Raw genomic sequence first — 18,189 nt, 5'->3', positions numbered from 1 at the left:
TCAGTTGGTAAACCATGCACCATGGTCTGGTGTTGAGAGCCGCCGTGTTCCCAGAGTTGAATTGGGGAGGAACAATTTCCAGCTGCTGGAGTGTCATAGACCTGCTACTTATTTCTAGTCACACAATGACTGTCCCACACCTAATAGGATGTTTAGTATTGACAAGTTTTAGGAAAAAAGTCTGTTAGTCATTATAATTTGCAAAAGAAAGCCACGAAAAGACCACACGTTTCAATGCATGCCACCGGATCCGGAAGGTCCGTATTTTATTGCAAATGTTTACAATTCTACATGTGAGGTTATAGTGGGACAAAACAAAAAAAGAACGATAATAAAACATAAAAAAAATAAATCCATCTGTTGAATCTGATGAGTTGATGCAGAATTCCTTACTATGAATGAGCCGATTGAGTTTTCATTAAACTTGCTTTAGAGATTTTAAGGAAAGACACCTTGTCTGACATTATAAGCATTCATCTCTACCATCTCTTACTCTTCAAGCCAAGCTACATAGCGTGTGAATAAGGTTCCTTGAAGTTAACCCTCTCATTCTTCCTACATGGCTAAATGGTCCATTTAAATGCAGGGACGCCATTTTAGAAACAGATGACTTGTGGATTCCACTAGTGATGTCATAGTTTCCGAGGAATGTCTATTGTGATAATAGCACAACTGTAGTACTTATCTGTTTGTCATATCTCCACCATTAAGCCAGTGTAGAGAAATATAACGAGTGCTGCTTATATCTGCTCACTTAGAAAATATTCTGAACCACAGGCTATCTTAGCATCATCGAAGAACAAGAGTCAAAAGCAATAGCTCATTCAACAGTGGTATAGGCTACGTTTCACCAACCAAACATACATTTCATCATTTCATTCCCAGTTTGATAAGTTGAACAGTGGTACACACTCAGACATTAACCCTTGCCAGTACAGTAGGGTCAATGCTGAAACATGGGCTTCTATTGTAGTTATACTGAGTGGGACACAGTCACTAAAAACAGGAAATGACATAAGGTAACAGAATACCTGTTCATACAAAATTCATCACATTCATCATGTATTACACTCATTCATTCACTCAACTAACACATTGTTCAGCTCCAGCTCTTTCTGACGAGGTTAAAAATGAAAGAATAACAGTTTTAAAAACTATGTAAAAGTGTAAAAATCACCTTTCAACATAAAAATACTGTTTGTTCCATTTTACATTTATCCCAGACATTCTGATCAATATCCATAAATGCAGATACTTGGTCGGAAAACAATACGACAAACATGTAGAGAAACATAATGCCTTTAGTGTCTTATACACACACAGTGGTCTGGGAAAATATGTGTGGTAAACCTCTTCTCCTGGTATGTAAAAGTGCCTCAGATGGGCCAAAGTCAGTGGTCATAGGCCCGTCTGTAGTGTTCTTGGGTCAGTTTAAAATCCTTCATGTGGTTTGGTCGCAACGTTTCTTCACGTGATTGTTGGCCTCTACTTGTACGGTCCTATTAAATAAAGCCTGTGTGGACCTGCATCTCAATTGTTGCTCCATCTCAATCTTCCCCCATATTACTTCACAGATCAGAGCAGATGAAGGAGACAAGATGAGGAGAGGTATTGGACCAATGAGATGCAGCCAGTGTCCATGCCTCCTGATATATTTACAGTTCAGGATTGACAAGGGGTCTAAGCCAGGCTTCTCTGTCTGGGCTTAATTCTTGGGTAAAGCTGTTGAGAAAGCAGACACACAAACACCTTATTAGATACATTGGAACACTAGCAACCAGTCAACATCTTAATGGAAAGTTATTCAGTAAAATGTTTAACTTGACGAAACGCAGTTCTGACACAGTGCGACTCACTCCCAGAAGGTTCCGAGGGATGTACCCCTCCGTGTCGCCCGTGCCCGCCCACCACCACTCGGTCTCGTCCTCATCCTCTCGGCGGACGATGGTCATGCAGTCTCCCTCATGGAACGCCAGCTCATCAGAATTGTCATTGCTGTAGTCCCACAGGCCGTACACCACTCCCCTGTTCATGATGCCCATCTTCTCCTGCACACCTGGAGGAAAGAGGAGACCGGGTGTTAGCGGAGGAAGAACACGCACAGAAATATACACACAAACGCCAAATGCAGATGACACCTACAGGTGTGCATCCAAATACACCATCACTAGTACAGCATCATCAACAACCACACTGCCCACTGTCTCTTCAATGCAAAGAGAAACAGAGACTTTCCCCTGACATAGCACTCGAGGCTATTTGTACCAGTAGCTGTTGAACTACTGACCGTAGAGGAACTGGGAGCACTGGGTGTATCCCTCCTCCATCTCCTCACACTTATCCGCTGCCGTCTGCATGTCACTGTAGGTCATAGCAAACACCGCTGCTCCGGACTCCACCAGGAACTTACACACCTGCACGTTATTACAGGAGGCCGCGCAGTGCAGCGGAGTCCTGAGAGAGAGAGAGAGAGAGAGAGAGAGAGAGAGAGAGAGAGAGAGAGAGGTAGAAAGAGAAAGGAAGAAAAAGCATACATTCAAAAATGGACGTGTCAGACTCCCTCGCTGGCTTGTGTTAAGAGTCAGAATCAGAGCTGTTGGTAGCGTCCACTCACCAGCCATCGCTGTCGGCTGCGTTGACGTTGACACCAAACTGGACCAGGAACTTGACGATCTCTGTGTGTCCGGCACAGACTGCGTTGTGGAGGGCTGTGATCCCCTCATCATTAGGCAGACTAGGGTCGTCCACCTGAGACAGGAGAGAGAGGTGGATCTTTACAACTCACTTCACAAACACACATTATTGTACACAATACACACTCGGTACAAATGATCATCAGCTAACAGCTAAGACTACAAAACGTTAAGACTAAACTTTTTGAGTACGATGGTTTACCAGCTACCATGCTAACCTGCCATTACACTTCACATTACATTACATTTAAGTCATTTAGCAGACGCTCTTATCCAGAGCGACTTACAAATTGGTGCATTCACCTTATGACATCCAGTGGAACAGCCACTTTACAATAGTGCATCTAAATCTTTTAAAGGGGGGTGAGAAGGATTACTTTATCCTATCCTAGGTATTCCTTAAAGAGGTGGGGTTTCAGGTGTCTCCGGAAGGTGGTGATTGACTCCGCTGTCCTGGCGTCGTGAGGGAGTGTGTTCCACCATTGGGGAGCCAGAGCAGTTTTGACTGGGCTGAGCAGGAACTGTACTTCCTCAGTGGTAGAGAGGCGAGCAGGCCAGAGGTGGATGAACGCAGTGCCATTGTTTGGGTGTAGGGCCTGATCAGAGCCTGGAGGTACTGAGGTGCCGTTCCCCTCACAGCTCCGTCACCATGGTCTTGTAGCGGATGCAAGCTTCAACTGGAAGCCAGTGGAGAGAGCGGAGGAGCGGGGTGACGTGAGAGAACTTGGGAAGGTTGAACACCAGACGGGCTGCGGCGTTCTGGATGAGTTGTAGGGGTTTAATGGCACAGGCAGGGAGCCCAGCCAACAGCAAGTTGCAGTAATCCAGACGGAGATGACAAGTGCCTGGATTAGGACCTGCGCCGCTTCCAGTGTGAGGCAGGGTCGTACTCTGCGGATGTTGTAGAGCATGAACCTACAGGAACGGGCCACCGCCTTGATGTTAGTTGAGAACGACAGGGTGTTGTCCAGGATCACGCCAAGGTTCTTAGCGCTCTGGGAGGAGGACACAATGGAGTTGTCAACCGTGATGGCGAGATCATGGAACGGGCAGTCCTTCCCCGGGAGGAAGAGCAGCTCCGTCTTGCCGAGGTTCAGCTTGAGGTGGTGATCCGTCATCCACACTGATATGTCTGCCAGACATGCAGAGATGCGATTCGCCACCTGGTCATCAGAAGGGGAAAGGAGAAGATTAATTGTGTGTCGTCTGCATAGCAATGATAGGAGAGACCATGTGAGGTTATGACAGAGCCAAGTGACTTGGTGTATAGCGAGAATAGGAGAGGGCCTAGAACAGAGCCTGGGGGACACCAGTGGTGAGAGCGCGTGGTGAGGAGACAGATTCTCGCCACGCCACCTGGTAGGAGCGACCTGTCAGATAGGACGCAATCCAAGCGTGGGCTGCCCAACCTCGGAGAGGGTGGAGAGGAGGATCTGATGGTTCACAGTATCGAAGGCAGCCGATAGGTCTAGAAGGATGAGAGCAGAGGAGAGAGAGTTAGCTTTAGCAGTGCGGAGCGTCTCCGTGATACAGAGAAGAGCAGTCTCAGTTGAATGACTAGTCTTGAAACCTGACTGATTTGGATCAAGAAGGTCATTCTGAGAGAGATAGCGGGAGAGCTGGCCAAGGACGGCACGTTCAAGAGTTTTGGAGAGAAAAGAAAGAAGGGATACTGGTCTGTAGTTGTTGACATCGGAGGGATCGAGTGTAGGTTTTTTCAGAAGGGGTGCAACTCTCGCTCTCTTGAAGACGGAAGGGACGTAGCCAGCGGTCAGGGATGAGTTGATGAGCGAGGTGAGGTAAGGGAGAAGGTCTCCGGAAATGGTCTGGAGAAGAGAGGAGGGGATAGGGTCGAGCGGGCAGGTTGTTGGGCGGCCGGCCGTCACAAGACGCGAGATTTCATCTGGAGAGAGAGGGGAGAAAGAGGTCAGAGCACAGGGTAGGGCAGTGTGAGCAGAACCAGCGGTGTCGTTTGACTTAGCAAACGAGGATCGGATGTCGTCGACCTTTTCAAAATGGTTGACGAAGTCATCTGCAGAGAGGGGGGGGGGGGGGGGAGGGGGAGGAGGATTCAGGAGGGAGGAGAAGGTGGCAAAGAGCTTCCTAGGGTTAGAGGCAGATGCTTGGAATTTAGAGTGGTAGAAAGTGGCTTTAGCAGCAGAGACAGAGGAGGAAAATGTAGAGAGGAGGGAGCGAAAGGATGCCAGGTCCGCAGGGAGGCGAGTTTTCCTCCATTTCCGCTCGGCTGCCCGGAGCCCTGTTCTGTGAGCTCGCAATGAGTCGTCGAGCCACGGAGCGGGGAGGGGGACCGAGCCGGCCTGGAAGATAGGGGACATAGAGAGTCAAAGGATGCAGAAAGGGAGGAGAGGAGGGTTGAGGAGGCAGAATCAGGAGATAGGTTGGAGAAGGTTTGAGCAGAGGGAAGAGATGATAGGATGGAAGAGGAGAGAGTAGCGGGGGAGAGAGAGCGAAGGTTGGGACGGCGCGATACCATCCGAGTAGGGGCAGTGTGGGAAGTGTTGGATGAGAGCGAGAGGGAAAAGGATACAAGGTAGTGGTCGGAGACTTGGAGGGGAGTTGCAATGAGGTTAGTGGAAGAACAGCATCTAGTAAAGATGAGGTCGAGCGTATTGCCTGCCTTGTGAGTAGGGGGGAAGGTGAGAGGGTGAGGTCAAAAGAGGAAAGGAGTGGAAAGAAGGAGGCAGAGAGGAATGAGTCAAAGGTAGACGTGGGGAGGTTAAAGTCGCCCAGAACTGTGAGAGGAAAGCCGTCCTCAGGAAAGGAGCTTATCAAGACATCAAGCTCATTGATGAACTCTCCGAGGGGACCTGGAGGGCGATAAATGATAAGGATGTTAAGCTTGAAAGGGCTGGTAACTGTGACAGCATGAAATTCAAAGGAGGCGATAGACAGATGGGTAAGGGGAGAAAGAGAGAATGACCACTTGGGAGAGATGAGGATCCCGGTGCCACCACCCCGCTGACCAGAAGCTCTCGGGGTGTGCGAGAACACGTGGGCGGACGAAGAGAGAGCAGTAGGAGTAGCAGTGTTATCTGTGGTGATCCATGTTTCCGTCAGTGCCAAGAAGTCGAGGGACTGGAGGGAGGCATAGGCTGAGATGAACTCTGCCTTGTTGGCCGCAGATCGGCAGTTCCAGAGGCTACCGGAGACCTGGAACTCCACGTGGGTCGTGCGCGCTGGGACCACCAGATTAGGGTGGCCGCGGCCACGCGGTGTGGAGCGTTTGTATGGTCTGTGCAGAGAGGAGATAACAGGGATAGACAGACACATAGTTGACAGGCTACAGAAGAGGCTACGCTAATGCAAGGAGATTGGAATGACAAGTGGACTACACGTCTCGAATGTTCAGAAAGTTAAGCTTACGTAGCAAGAATCTTATTGACTAAAATGATTAAAATGATACAGTACTGCTGAAGTAGGCTAGCTGGCAGTGGCTGCGTTGTTGACTTTGTAGGCTGGACACTACACTAATCAAGTCGTTCCGTTGAGTGTAATAGTTTCTACAGTGCTGCTATTCGGGGCTAGCTGGCTAGCTAGCAGTGTTGATTACGTTACGTTGCGTTAAAAGAACGACAATAGCTGGCTAGCTAACCTAGAAAATCGCTCTAGACTACACAATTATCTTTGATACACAGACGGCTATGTAGCTAGCTATGTAGCTAGCTACGATCAAACAAATCAAACCGTTGTGCTGTAATGAAATGAAATGAAAATGTGATACTACCTGTGGAGCGAAGCAGAATGCGACCGGGTTGTTGAGTGCGGAAGTTCTATTCAGTAGACGTTGGCTAGCTGTTGGCTAGCTAGCAGTGTCTCCTACGTTAAGGACGACAAATAGCTGGCTAGCTAACCTCGGTAAATTAAGATAATCACTCTAAGACTACACGCTCTAAACTACACAATTATCTTGGATACGAAGACAGCAAAGACAACTACGTAGCTAGCTAACACTACACTAATCAAGTCGTTCAGTTGAGTGTAATAGTTTCTACAGTGCTGCTATTCGGTAGACGGTGGACGTTTGCTAGCTGGCTAGCTGCTGGGCAGATAGCAGTGTAGACTACGTTAGGACGACGAAATACGGTTGCAATAGAAGTGCTGACTGTTTCACTTTGTTGTCCTCTTTCTTTTCCTTTTTCTTCTGTCCTTCTTTTGTCCTTATTTTGTCTTCGTTTCTTCTGTTAACTAGATATTTTTGTTGTTATTCTTTGTAAGCTAGCTAGCTTCTTCCAGGAGAGTCCCTAGCAACTGCTTAGCAACAAGTAAACAATTCTGCTAGCAATTCAGATAGCTAAGATAACTGTACAATTTTATGAAAAATAGTTAATTTTTCAAAAGCCTGTCTTTTTGGTTTGTTCCTTGTTTTGTCTTCTATTGAGTCTTGCAGTTCTCTCTTGATTTTTTCGATGTACTTCACTCTAAAAACATTTAAATCTCAATATATACAGGAGCTCATTTTTCAGCAGCTGCTCAATTACTACACACAAGCACTTGTAAATACTGTTCGTCTGTGAAAGTCTTTAAAAAATGAATAAAAATAACTTAGTGGTCCACTTCAGGAAATATGATATGGTATTCACTACAGTGCCTATACATCCACAAATGTTACCTCGTAGATGATCCTCTGGACCAGATCAAACTCTCCCTCCAGAGAGGAGTCCAGGAGCAGAGCCAGGGGGTTAAACTTCACCCTCATGCTGTGGTCGATCCTCTCGGAGCCGGTCTTACGCAGGTTGGTCCTCTTCCCCTAGTACAGACACACGGAGAGGAGTACACTTTTTACACAACGTCACACCTAGGTGATATCTCACAGCCAAGATGACACGCTCTCACGAGGAAGTGTCTGAGGGTGTTCGCTAGTGCTCTGTCTGGATGGATTTGATTTGTGCACGTCTGTGTATGTCGCGTAGAACAATCTACTCGCTGTTCATATAAATGGGTTCCAATCCACAAAATATTAAGAAACTGGATGCAATGCATAAACGATTGGAATGAACATCCAGAGTATCTTTTGAATGAATACAGCATCTACTCAAGATTGAAGGGCCCTGTTCCCTCTGCAACTAGACCAATACTGACCTGACTAACAGAGCCAAACCAGTCATGAAACAAACTGAGGTTTTCCTAAACATCCCGATTATTACACAACCAGATGATAAGCTATTACTGGTCACATGAAAGAAAGGGCTCTTTTTTGGGTCTTAACAGCTGTCCATTGGGTTTAGCGGCAGAGAGCAAGGACTGGGAGACAAAAATGGGTCAGACCACTCATCAACACTCCAAAGGGTAGGACCCCACTGACAAACATGCCTGTATGGGATCAACAATGGAATGCAACTTGTTGTTAACTTACAGGGCAGAAAATAAACAAAGCTCATTTCAATGTCAGCTTTGGACGAGGGAATGTGAATGCTTACTGAAATGCAGCCATGTTATGTCAGATTAGGACCTAATGAACAGGTTCCACTTTCTACAAAACTTGATCAGGATTACTGTGCTTATATAACCTGTGAGAGGGTGGAGGGTAGCTAGCCAGGGTGAGATGAGGTCAACGGAGGTGAACATGTACTGTACAGTTGGCTATTGTTAATATGGCTTAGGACTGTGATGTTAAAGCTATTTGCAGCAAGTAGAATGGTTGTGTCTGATTGTGGGCTGGTGTTTATGGGTGTCATGGAAGGTACTTAAAATGAGGTTCCTTACCGGTGGCAATGTGACCTGTCCTGTGACCTCCGGTGCCTGCATGCTGAAGGTGTCCTCCCCCAGGATCTCCTGCTCAGCCCCGCTGGGGTAAGGTGGTGGAGGGTAGGGGGGGAATTCTTCCATGAAACTCTCTGGAGGAGGTTGCAGGCTGGGTGCGCTGGGCTCCTCCATGCCTGCAGCAGCAGGGGGCGGTGGGGGGAACCGGGGCTGGTCAGGTCGAGGGGCAGGGTGGGGTGGATGGGGAGGGGGCGTGAACACCTCTCTGTCTCCCTCTGGGATGGCTGGTGGGGTAGTCTGTTCTGCTGGGGGTGGGAGGTGGTGGTTAGGGGTGGGAGGAGGGACGTCACGCACCTCCAGTTTCACACTTCCCGGTTGGCTGCTCTCCCCAACAATCTGGGCACCTGGAACACCAGGCAACGCCCCTCCCGCATCCTTTACAGCCTCGGGTGTTGTGGGCGTGGTGAGGATGGTCTCCATGGCAGCCAGCGTGGTCTTCTGATAAAGCAGCTTCTGGATGTTGGGCCCGGCGGGGCCCTCGGGCTCTGTGATGGAGCTGCGTTTCTTCAGGGGCCGTGGGGCATTGTACAGCTTCTTCCTGAGGGCCTCCAGGTCCCCGTCACTCTGATGGCGGTAGGGGTTGGAGATGAAGGGCAGCAGCTTGGTGGGGCTGAGGGGACGGGGAGTGCGCTCTGTCTCCCCCTGCTGGCCCTCGGTGGGGGGGCCTTGTTGTGCCCCGTGGTCCACCTCTGAGGGCTGGTCTGGGGAGTGCCGCTGCTCGCTGTATGGGTTCTCTGGTTGCTGGGGGCCACCACCGGAGATCACAGGCTTACCGTACACTACACACAGAGAGTAGGTCAGACTTTAAAGTGGTCTTTGAAGATACCATCAACTAGACAACCTATTTTCCTGCTGGTACACAACAACACTCCAGGACAAGGATTGGCGAAAATATAACGTTTCAATCTATTGTTGTTGAGGCAGGCAACACACAGCTTAGAATGTTTATAGTGGGAGTAGCCTACGTGAGGAAGTGTGTTTGAGGATCAGAGCTGTAACAGAAGGTGCTTCTCCTGACTGCATGGCTGAGCACTGGTGTGTGTCACCATGCGTCAGCCAGGTCAGGTTGGTGGATTTGACTTGAGGGAGATCCACAGGGCAGGGATGACACGTGCAACCTGGCATTATGGACATCTTAGTGAAGTCTCCAAGTACACTAAATACCTCACTTTTACAAATTAGGACACAGCCACTGTCAGAAAGACCCAAGAGCTTCTTCTGATCATGTGACCTGACCAGGAAAAACTCTAGGTTCTTGTTATATCCTATACGTATATCATCTTATCAGAACTAGGACCACACAATTTTTCCTGGCCACTGCAGACTACAGAGAGTTCATGTCCTCTGCTTCACTTTAGTCAGACATATCTGCGTATGTGCAACCTGTTAACACTAACAGGGTGACGAGGAGGATTGCTTTTTATCGGTTGCCATGCCTCAGGGATTATTATCTTTAATTAGATTCACTAACTGCAGCTTGTTCTGAGTCAGGACCCTCTCCGCTGGCTAAATGAATCACTGTACTCTCCTAGGTACATAGCATAGGACTGACGTCAGCCTGCTTTAAAGTCTCTGTTAGGAGTTAATCTACCAGTCAGTGTAGAACAAAGAAAATAACAAGAGCAGACAACACTGTTTCTAGTACACTGGTGTTCAGTGAAATGCTTTGGAGCCATGGTTCACATACCGGCCTTGATTGGCAAGGTCACATTGCGAAATCAATCCTCTTCATTCATTCTTTAGAGAAATAGACAAATGTCTCCAGACAGACGGTAGTCCAGATACAGTCAATAGGAAATGAAGAGGAACCAGAAGATAGTCTTACCACTGACAAATCCGTTGCCTCGGTTCTGGCTCCTGTTGAGAGACCCCTGTATGGCCGGTGGGTAGGGCTTGCCTGGGGTGGGCTGCTGAGTGTACATGGAGTAGATGGAGCTGGCTGCCAGGGTCTGGGGCTTGCTCAGGTCCTTAGGCAGCTCTGGTGTGAAGGGTCTTACGGTGGCTGCCAGAGGGGGGTCCTGCTTGGAGGGCAGGGGCAGGGTCTGGCTCTGGGAGGGGGGCAGTGGGACGCGGGCCTTGGCCGCCTCCTGGGGGTGCTGTTGCTGGCTGGGGGGCTTGGCCTTGGGGAATGTACCGGTGTTGAGGCCTGGCTTGCCATAGGGGGCGCAACTGGGGGCTTTCGGTTTGCTGGCGACGGGTGGGGGCACCTTGACTGCAGCTTTAGGAGCAGACTGGAGAAAGGAGTAGACAGAGGAGATGGTTAGATGACAGATAGGCACACACACACACACACACACACACACACACACACACACACACACACACACACACACACACACACACATGTCAAGAGCTAATGTTCATGATAACTACATTACAGTTAACCCATTACAATAGAACGTATCATTTAACCCCATTACTCACAGGCTTCCACTCAAAGTTCTGCATAGAAGACCCCATTGGGGATCAAATGTCCTGTTGAAGGTATACTGTGTACATGTGTTTGTATGGTAGGTACATACAGTGCCTTCGTAAAGTATTCAGACCCCTTTAGTTTTTCCACATTGTTACGTTAGCCTGATTCTAAAATTGATTGAATTGTTTTCCCCCCTCAATCTACACATAATACCAGATAATGGCAAGGCAAAAACAGTTTGAAATGTTTGCTAATTTATATATATATATATATAGAAAATAAATATCACATTTACATACGTTTTCCGACCCTTTACTCAGTACTTTGTTGAAGCACCTTTGGAAGTTATTACAGCATGGAGTCTTCTTGGGTATGACGCTACAAGCTTGACACACCTGTATTTGGGGAGTTTCTCCCATTCCTCTCTGCAGATCCTCTCAAGTTCTGTCAGGTTGGATTGGAAGCGTTGCTGCACAGCTATTTTCAGGTCTCTAGGTCTCTCTCTATGTTCGATCAGGATCAAGTCCGGACTCTTATTCAAGGACATTCAGAGACTTGTCCCAAAGCCACTCCTGCGCTGTCTTGGCTGTGTGCATCGGGTCGTTGTCCTGTTGGAAGGTGAACTGTCACCCGAGTCTGAGGACCTGAGCGCTCTGGAGCAGGTTTTCATCAAGGATCTCTGTACTTTGCGCCGTTCATCTTTGCCTCGATCCTGACTAGTCTCCCAGTCCCTGCCGCTGAAAAACATCCCCACATCATGATGATGATGCAGCCACCACTATGCTTCACCGTAGGGATGGTGCCAGGTTTCCTCCAGGCGTGATGCTTGGCATTCAGGCCAAAGAGTTCAATCTTGGTTTCATCAGACTAGAGAATCTTGTTTCCCAATCTTGTTTCTCATGCCTTTTGGCAAACTCCAAGCGGGTGGTCATGTGCCTTTTTACTGAGGATTGACTTCCGAATGGCCACTATACCGTGAAGGCCTGATTGGTGGAGTGCTACAGAAATGGTTGGCCTTCTGAAAGGTGCTCCCATCTCCGCAGAGGAACTCTAGAGCTCTGTCAGAGTGAACATGGGGTTCTTGGTCACCTCCCTGACCAAGGCCCTTCTCCCCCGATTGCTCAGTTTGGCCAGGCGGCAAGCTCTAGGAAGAGACTTGGTGGTTCCAAACGTCTTCCATTTAAGAATGATGGAGGCCACTGTGTTCTTGTTCTTCAATGCTGCAGACATTTTTTGGTACCATTCCCCAGATCTCTGCCTCGACACAATCCTGTCTCAGCGCTCCAAGGACAATTCCTTCAACATCATGGCTTGGTTTTTGCTCCAACATGCACTGTCGACTGTGGGACCTTATATAGACAGGTGTGGGCCTTTCCAAAACATGTCCAATCAATTGAATTTAAAACAGGTGGACTCCAAGTTGTCGAAACATCTCAAGTATGATCAATGGAAACAGGATGCACTTGAGCTCAATTTCGAGTCTCATAGCAAAGGGTCTGAATACTAATGTAAATAAGGTCTGTTTTTTAACGTTAATACATTTTACATTTGCAAAAAAATCTCGCTTTGTCATTAAGGGGTGTTGTGTGTAGATTGCTGAGGATTATTTTATTTCTATTTAATCCATTTTAGAATAAGGCTGTAACGTAACAAAATGTGGAACAAGACAAGGGGTCTGAATACTTTCCCAATGCACTGTATGCGTGTGAAACTACTCTAAGCTGCTGGTAGGAAGGTCGGCAGGTATTGGATTCAGTTCAATTGAAGTTCACGTTTTCAACTTCCTGGACACCAGCTATTTTGGGTCCGCAGTAAAAACAGCAAAGCGACCATTTTGGTTCAGTTGCACTGTTCTTACCTGGGCGTCTCTGACCAGGTCATCACTGCTCTGGTTCTTGCGGAGGGAGGAGGCGGGCACCTCAGTGGGCTCAAACATGGAGAACGGACGCACCCGCCGGTCCCTCTTCATGCTCTCCGTCTCACCTACACACAACACCACCGCAGGTGTTACCATAACATAACAACTAGACACAAACAGGGAAAACAATGGCACAACCCTATCTGGACTGTGTATCTAATTCAAAGATAGCCATGTTTGTGTGGACAGGCAGATATGATTTGGCCACTACATACCTAGTCATTGTGTGGTCGAGTCTTGGAGTAACATTTATGTGTGGTTGGGCTGAGGTGGTGGTTACCTTGCTCTGTGTTAGCGCTGGAGTCAGAGGTCATTCTGGGCAGTATGGAGGATGACCCATGACTACTGCTGTTGGACTCTGGTCCAGAAGTGCCCCACTCTGCCAGCTTACCTGAGAGAGGGGGTGGGGGTGGTAAGGGAGTTGTGGTTTAAGGGGTGTTTTCTAACAATACTTTCAATTCAAACCAATGGTAAGTTCTGGCCGAAGCTATAATATACAGGAAAACCCCTGTGACTGGGACTTCCCTTTCCTCCGGAAAATGAAGACCGTACAGTAGTGTTTCCTAAACTCGGTCCTGTGTCTCCCCTTGGGTGCACGTTTTGGTTTGTTGCCGTTGCACTACACAGCTGATTCAAATAGCAAAGTCGTCGGCAAGCTTTCATTATTTGAATCCACCGTGTCGTGCCGGGGCAAAAACCAAAACGTGCACTGCAGTACAGGAGGGCAAAATGTGGTAGATCTAGTTCTTCCCATCTTCCACATCTCCTCAATAACTGATTTAGAGCTGACTGGGCCAGTCTGAAACCACATGGCTGTCAGACCGTCAGTTCTGCTGGAGGTAATGTGTTTGTTCCAACTGACCCAGTTAGAAACGCAGAGGAATCCAGCGTGGAAAGAGAATGGGATCGGGCACAGTTTAATTCAACAAACAGGCAGTATCGCCTCACAGCAACACAAACAGAGATCTGGCAGAAAAAGCGATGACAATGAAAACATTAAATAAGAATGTATTTTCGTGTTCTCCCACAACAAACATACCCCCATGTGCACACACACACACTCTCTCCCTCTCTCTAACATGCACACACAACTAAGCCCATATTGCATCCTCTGAAAGGGTAACACACAGCAAGCTCAAGCAGACACACACACACACACAGAGAGAGCACATACACACAGAGCACAGCACCAGAGGGAGTGTGTACCTTTTCTCTTAGCCCGCAAGTCTTTCAGAGGCTTAAGCAAGAACATGGCTTCTAAAATAAACAAAAACAAGACAGAAAAGGTAGGAGCCTTAGATATCCAGAGGTCCGGTCCGTTACAGGCCCAAGCAGGGGGCCCAGTGTGGGCATGGTGAGGGGTTCAGATGGCCTGGCTGGATCTGGGACCAGGCAGGGACCCTCCCCGTCAGTCTACAACTCGATGGAGAAGAGCTCTGGAGGGGTTTGGACAGGCTGCAGATTCCCCTCTTCCCTTTCCAATCTGTCCCCCTCTTCTTTCCCACTGCATATTGGCTCATCACGCAGAAGTGATCGCATGCAACATCACAGCAGACTGGGGAAAATCTGGTACTTTAACTCCTACGTTTCCCTGGCTTCCAATGGAGACTATGTGTAAAGGAAAAGATGGACCGAAGAGGAAAAGGAGGATAGATAAAAAGGGAAGGAGGTCCCTTGTGGTGCTGTGTTTAGCAGTTGAAATCACCAGCTTTGGTGTCATATCATTGATGTTCAATGTCAACCCCTCTCCCTCTTTCAAAAAATCCTTCTACTGGGGGAGTTATTTTAGGCAGACTGAACGAGTGAGTGAACAAGTGCGTGAGTAGAGAATAATAACAGGCCAACGTCTGTGCATGGCCTTTCACTGGTTGTGTGTGTGTGTGTGTGTGTGTGTGTGTGTGTGTGTGTGTGTGTGTGTGTGTGTGTGTGTGTGTGTGTGTGTGTGTGTGTGTGTGTGTGTGTGTTTAGTGTTGTATTTATGCAATCTGACTGAATCAAAGCCCGTAGTGTAAGCGTTTTAGCAGCGTTCCCTCGTGACAGTGAAGAGAACATTTTTTTAGTTTTAAAGTTCATTTCCTGCAATTCTACTCATGTTGCCTTGAGGCGGAGAGACACATTTCTGCATTTTTTTATACTGATGATCAATGGGCCCCACACCGGTAACTACAAGTTTAGATAGCTGGCCCGCTAGACTAACTTACAAATAAATAAATAGCTGGCATGGGCTAATTGAGTGACTGCATATGAACAACCAAATTTCAAAATTGCACCTTGTGTATTATTTAATCTAACGCTCAACAGTAAATTGAGACCCCAGCTGAGTTCCTATACGTACAGTATATACAGTACTAGTCAAAAATGTACACCTACTCATTCAAGGGTTTTTATTTATTTGTACTATTTTCTACATTGTAGTATAATAGTGAAGACGTAAAAACTATGAAATAACACCTGGAATCATGTAGATTTCCCCCCGGAATCCCCCCCCAAAAAAAAAAGTGTTAAACAAGTCAAAATACATTTTATATTTGACATTCTTCAAAGTAGCCACCCTTTGCCTTGATGACAGCTTTACACACTCTTGGCATTCTCTCAACCAGCTTCATGAGGTAGTCACCTGGAATCCATTTCAATTAACATGTGTGCCTTGTTAAAAGCTCATTTGTGGAATTTCTTTCCATCTTAATGCGTTTGAGCCAATCAGTTGTGTTGTGACAAGGTAGGGTTGGTAAACAGAAGATATCCCTATTTGGTAAAATATCAGGTCCATATTATGTCAAGAACAGCTCAAATAAGCAAAGATAAACGACAGTCCATCATTACTTTAAGACATGAAGGTCAGTCAATACGGAAAATTAAGAACTTTGAACATTTATTCGAGTAGAGTCGCAAAAACCATAAACCGCTATGATTGGGCCAAGAAACACGAGCAACAGACATTAGACTGGTGGAAATCTGTCCTTTGGTCTGATGAGTCCAAATGTGAGATTTTTTGTTCCAATCTCTGTCTTTTTGTGAGACGCAGAGCAGGTGAAGGGATGATCTCCGCGTGTGTGGTTCCCACCGTGAAGCATGGAGCAGGAGGTGTGATGGTGCTTTGCTGGCGACACATGATTTACTTCAAATTCAAGATACACTTAACCGGCATGGCTACCACAGCATTCTGCAGCGATACGCCATCCCATCTGCTTTGCACTTATTGGGACTATCATTTGTTTTTCAACAGGACAATGACCCAACACATCTCCAGGCTGTGTGAGGGCTATTTGACAAATAGGGAAAGTGTTGGAGTACTGCATCAGATGACCTGGCCTCCACAATCACCTGACCTCAACCCAATTGAGATGGTTTGGGATGAGTTGCACCGCAGAGTGAAGGAAAAGCAGCCAACAAGTGCTCAGCATATGTGGGAACTCCTTCAAGACTGTTGGGAAAGCATTCCAGGTGAAGCTAGTTGAGAGAAGGCCAAGAACTGAAAAGTTGTCATCAAGGCAAAGGGTGGCTACTTCGAAGAATCTCAAATGGAGTATATTTTGATTTATTTAACACTTTTTTGCTTACTACATGATTCAATGTGTTATTTCATAGTTTTGATGTCTTCATTATTATTCTACAATGTAGAAAATGGCAAAATAAAGAAAAACCCTGGAATGAGTAGGTGTGTGCAAACTTTTGACTGGTACTGTTTAAAGCCAAGTTATCGTTTCTCACTGTGTATTTATTCCTTGTGTTTTTTTTTGTGTTCTTAAAAAAAATCAATCTCTGGGAAATATGCGTAAGTACGCATTTCACTGTTAGTCTACACCTGTTGTTTACGAAGCATGTGATAAAGGGCAAAATTATCATTCTACCTCAAGGCAAACTGCACGATACCCCCTCTGGTGGATAAAATATGTTATTACAGAATTAAATGAACACTACTGAGTGCCAATGTACAGTAGATTAGGTCAATTGATAGTAGCTATGTTACCAAACTGAAGAGGATACCACTGAGCTTTCCCTGGTTCAACCTCTGACACAGCGACATGAGGGCTGCGATTCCACCCTGTCAAAGTTAAGTCTCCATTGAGTGGAGGAAAAACACAGCAACAGCCTCATGGCCGATTCAATCGCAGCACAATATATGTGTCACGGCTGTCAAGAGACCTCATTAGACTTTAACCACTTATTCAAGGTCAGGTATGTTTTCAACTCCTTTAATGTTTTAGGTTAAAATTAGCAGTAGGGTAAACTGATCCTAGATCTCTGGTTAGGGGCATTGGTAGAAGAAACAGTCCCACCAGAGGACACAGGCAGTAGGCTACCTTCTGAGCTTAGAGTCACGTCACAACCAGAGCCCGTCTGTACTAACAGGGGTATCCCAGAAACCTTGGCTCCTGCCGAGGGTGGGGAACTCAGTCACATGTCAAACCTCTCACAAGCTCGTCATCGTGACTTTGTTAATCACTCAACTGAGGTATAGAGTACCCACCATAGTTAAAAGAGACTGAGCAAAAGAGGTGAAGTGGAGACTTCAGCAGAGTAGTTGGCGGGCTCACGTTGCCCGGGCTAAGAGGGAAGAAGAGAGATGGGAAAGGTGAAAGGTCGAGGTCACCTTCTCACCTGTGTTAGCTTTGTCCTGGGGTTCTGGGTGTGCAGGCAGGGTGGCGGTGCCATCGGGGTAGGCAGCAGGTTTGACCAGCAGCTCGTGTCTCACTGGGCCACGAGGCATGGTGGACGACTGGATGTAAGGTCCGACAGCCGCCACACGAGACGGACCCTGCTGCTGACCCACCGGACCATCAGAGGGCAGCTAGAGGAGGCAAGAGGCGGAGGGAGAGGATGAATGGGAGAGAGTTAGACAGACAGTACAGAGTGAGACAAACACACAGATCAAGCTGGTTATGAGTGGGGGAGCATTAGAGGGAAATAATAACAGGGTCACTCAAAGATGTACATAAACAGTGGAAAGTACAGCGCAAAGACCAAAATAATATATTTCTTATGCATCTCCCTCAGCTTAATAGTAGATTAGACAGTTACTATAACTTCCATTTGCCACTAGTCCAAAATACAGTGGCTGACGTTATGGATGAAAATATGATAAAAGCTCATTTAAAGTTCACTCCTTTTCACTTTATTCTTCACCCGATTTACTTAACCAAAGATCTCTTAATTTAATATGTGTACTTTACTGAATTTATACTTGGGATATCGCTTTTCAACAGTAAAACTTTATTTTTAAATAAATAAATATATATATATATTTATATATGTACTTGTATGGGGATTTCCTCCAGTGATTAAAAAAAAAAATATATTTTTTTTAAATCACTGGAGGAAATCTTTAAGGGAGATAAACAATGTTGAAAAATACTCCACAACTACCCCACATAAAGCCT

The 18,189-nt window shown here is 46.8% G+C and overlaps 1 protein-coding gene across 5 annotated transcripts in view; it reads right to left on the bottom strand.

Annotated features, from left to right (window-relative positions):
* Positions 1–235: 235 nt before the first annotated feature.
* tp53bp2a (tumor protein p53 binding protein, 2a) overlaps positions 236–18,189 on the bottom strand; it is a 56,067-nt gene continuing 38,113 nt past the window's right edge. For all 5 annotated transcript variants that reach the window (XM_035754317.2, XM_035754318.2, XM_035754321.2 and 2 more), the window contains 10 exons: positions 17,411–17,600; positions 13,089–13,199; positions 12,749–12,873; positions 10,300–10,705; positions 8,418–9,253; positions 7,324–7,461; positions 2,615–2,748; positions 2,288–2,454; positions 1,857–2,056; positions 236–1,722 (listed from right to left, as the gene is read on the bottom strand). In XM_035754317.2, coding sequence (XP_035610210.1) covers positions 1,681–1,722; positions 1,857–2,056; positions 2,288–2,454; positions 2,615–2,748; positions 7,324–7,461; positions 8,418–9,253; positions 10,300–10,705; positions 12,749–12,873; positions 13,089–13,199; positions 17,411–17,600 — 2,349 coding nt within the window. In that variant the 3' untranslated portion in view covers positions 236–1,680. The remainder of the gene's footprint in view (positions 1,723–1,856; positions 2,057–2,287; positions 2,455–2,614; positions 2,749–7,323; positions 7,462–8,417; positions 9,254–10,299; positions 10,706–12,748; positions 12,874–13,088; positions 13,200–17,410; positions 17,601–18,189) is intronic.

This window comes from Oncorhynchus keta, chromosome 36 (assembly GCF_023373465.1).
Source record: "Oncorhynchus keta strain PuntledgeMale-10-30-2019 chromosome 36, Oket_V2, whole genome shotgun sequence".
Taxonomy (NCBI): domain Eukaryota; kingdom Metazoa; phylum Chordata; class Actinopteri; order Salmoniformes; family Salmonidae; genus Oncorhynchus; species Oncorhynchus keta.
This window is presented reverse-complemented; position numbering and strand designations above follow the sequence as displayed.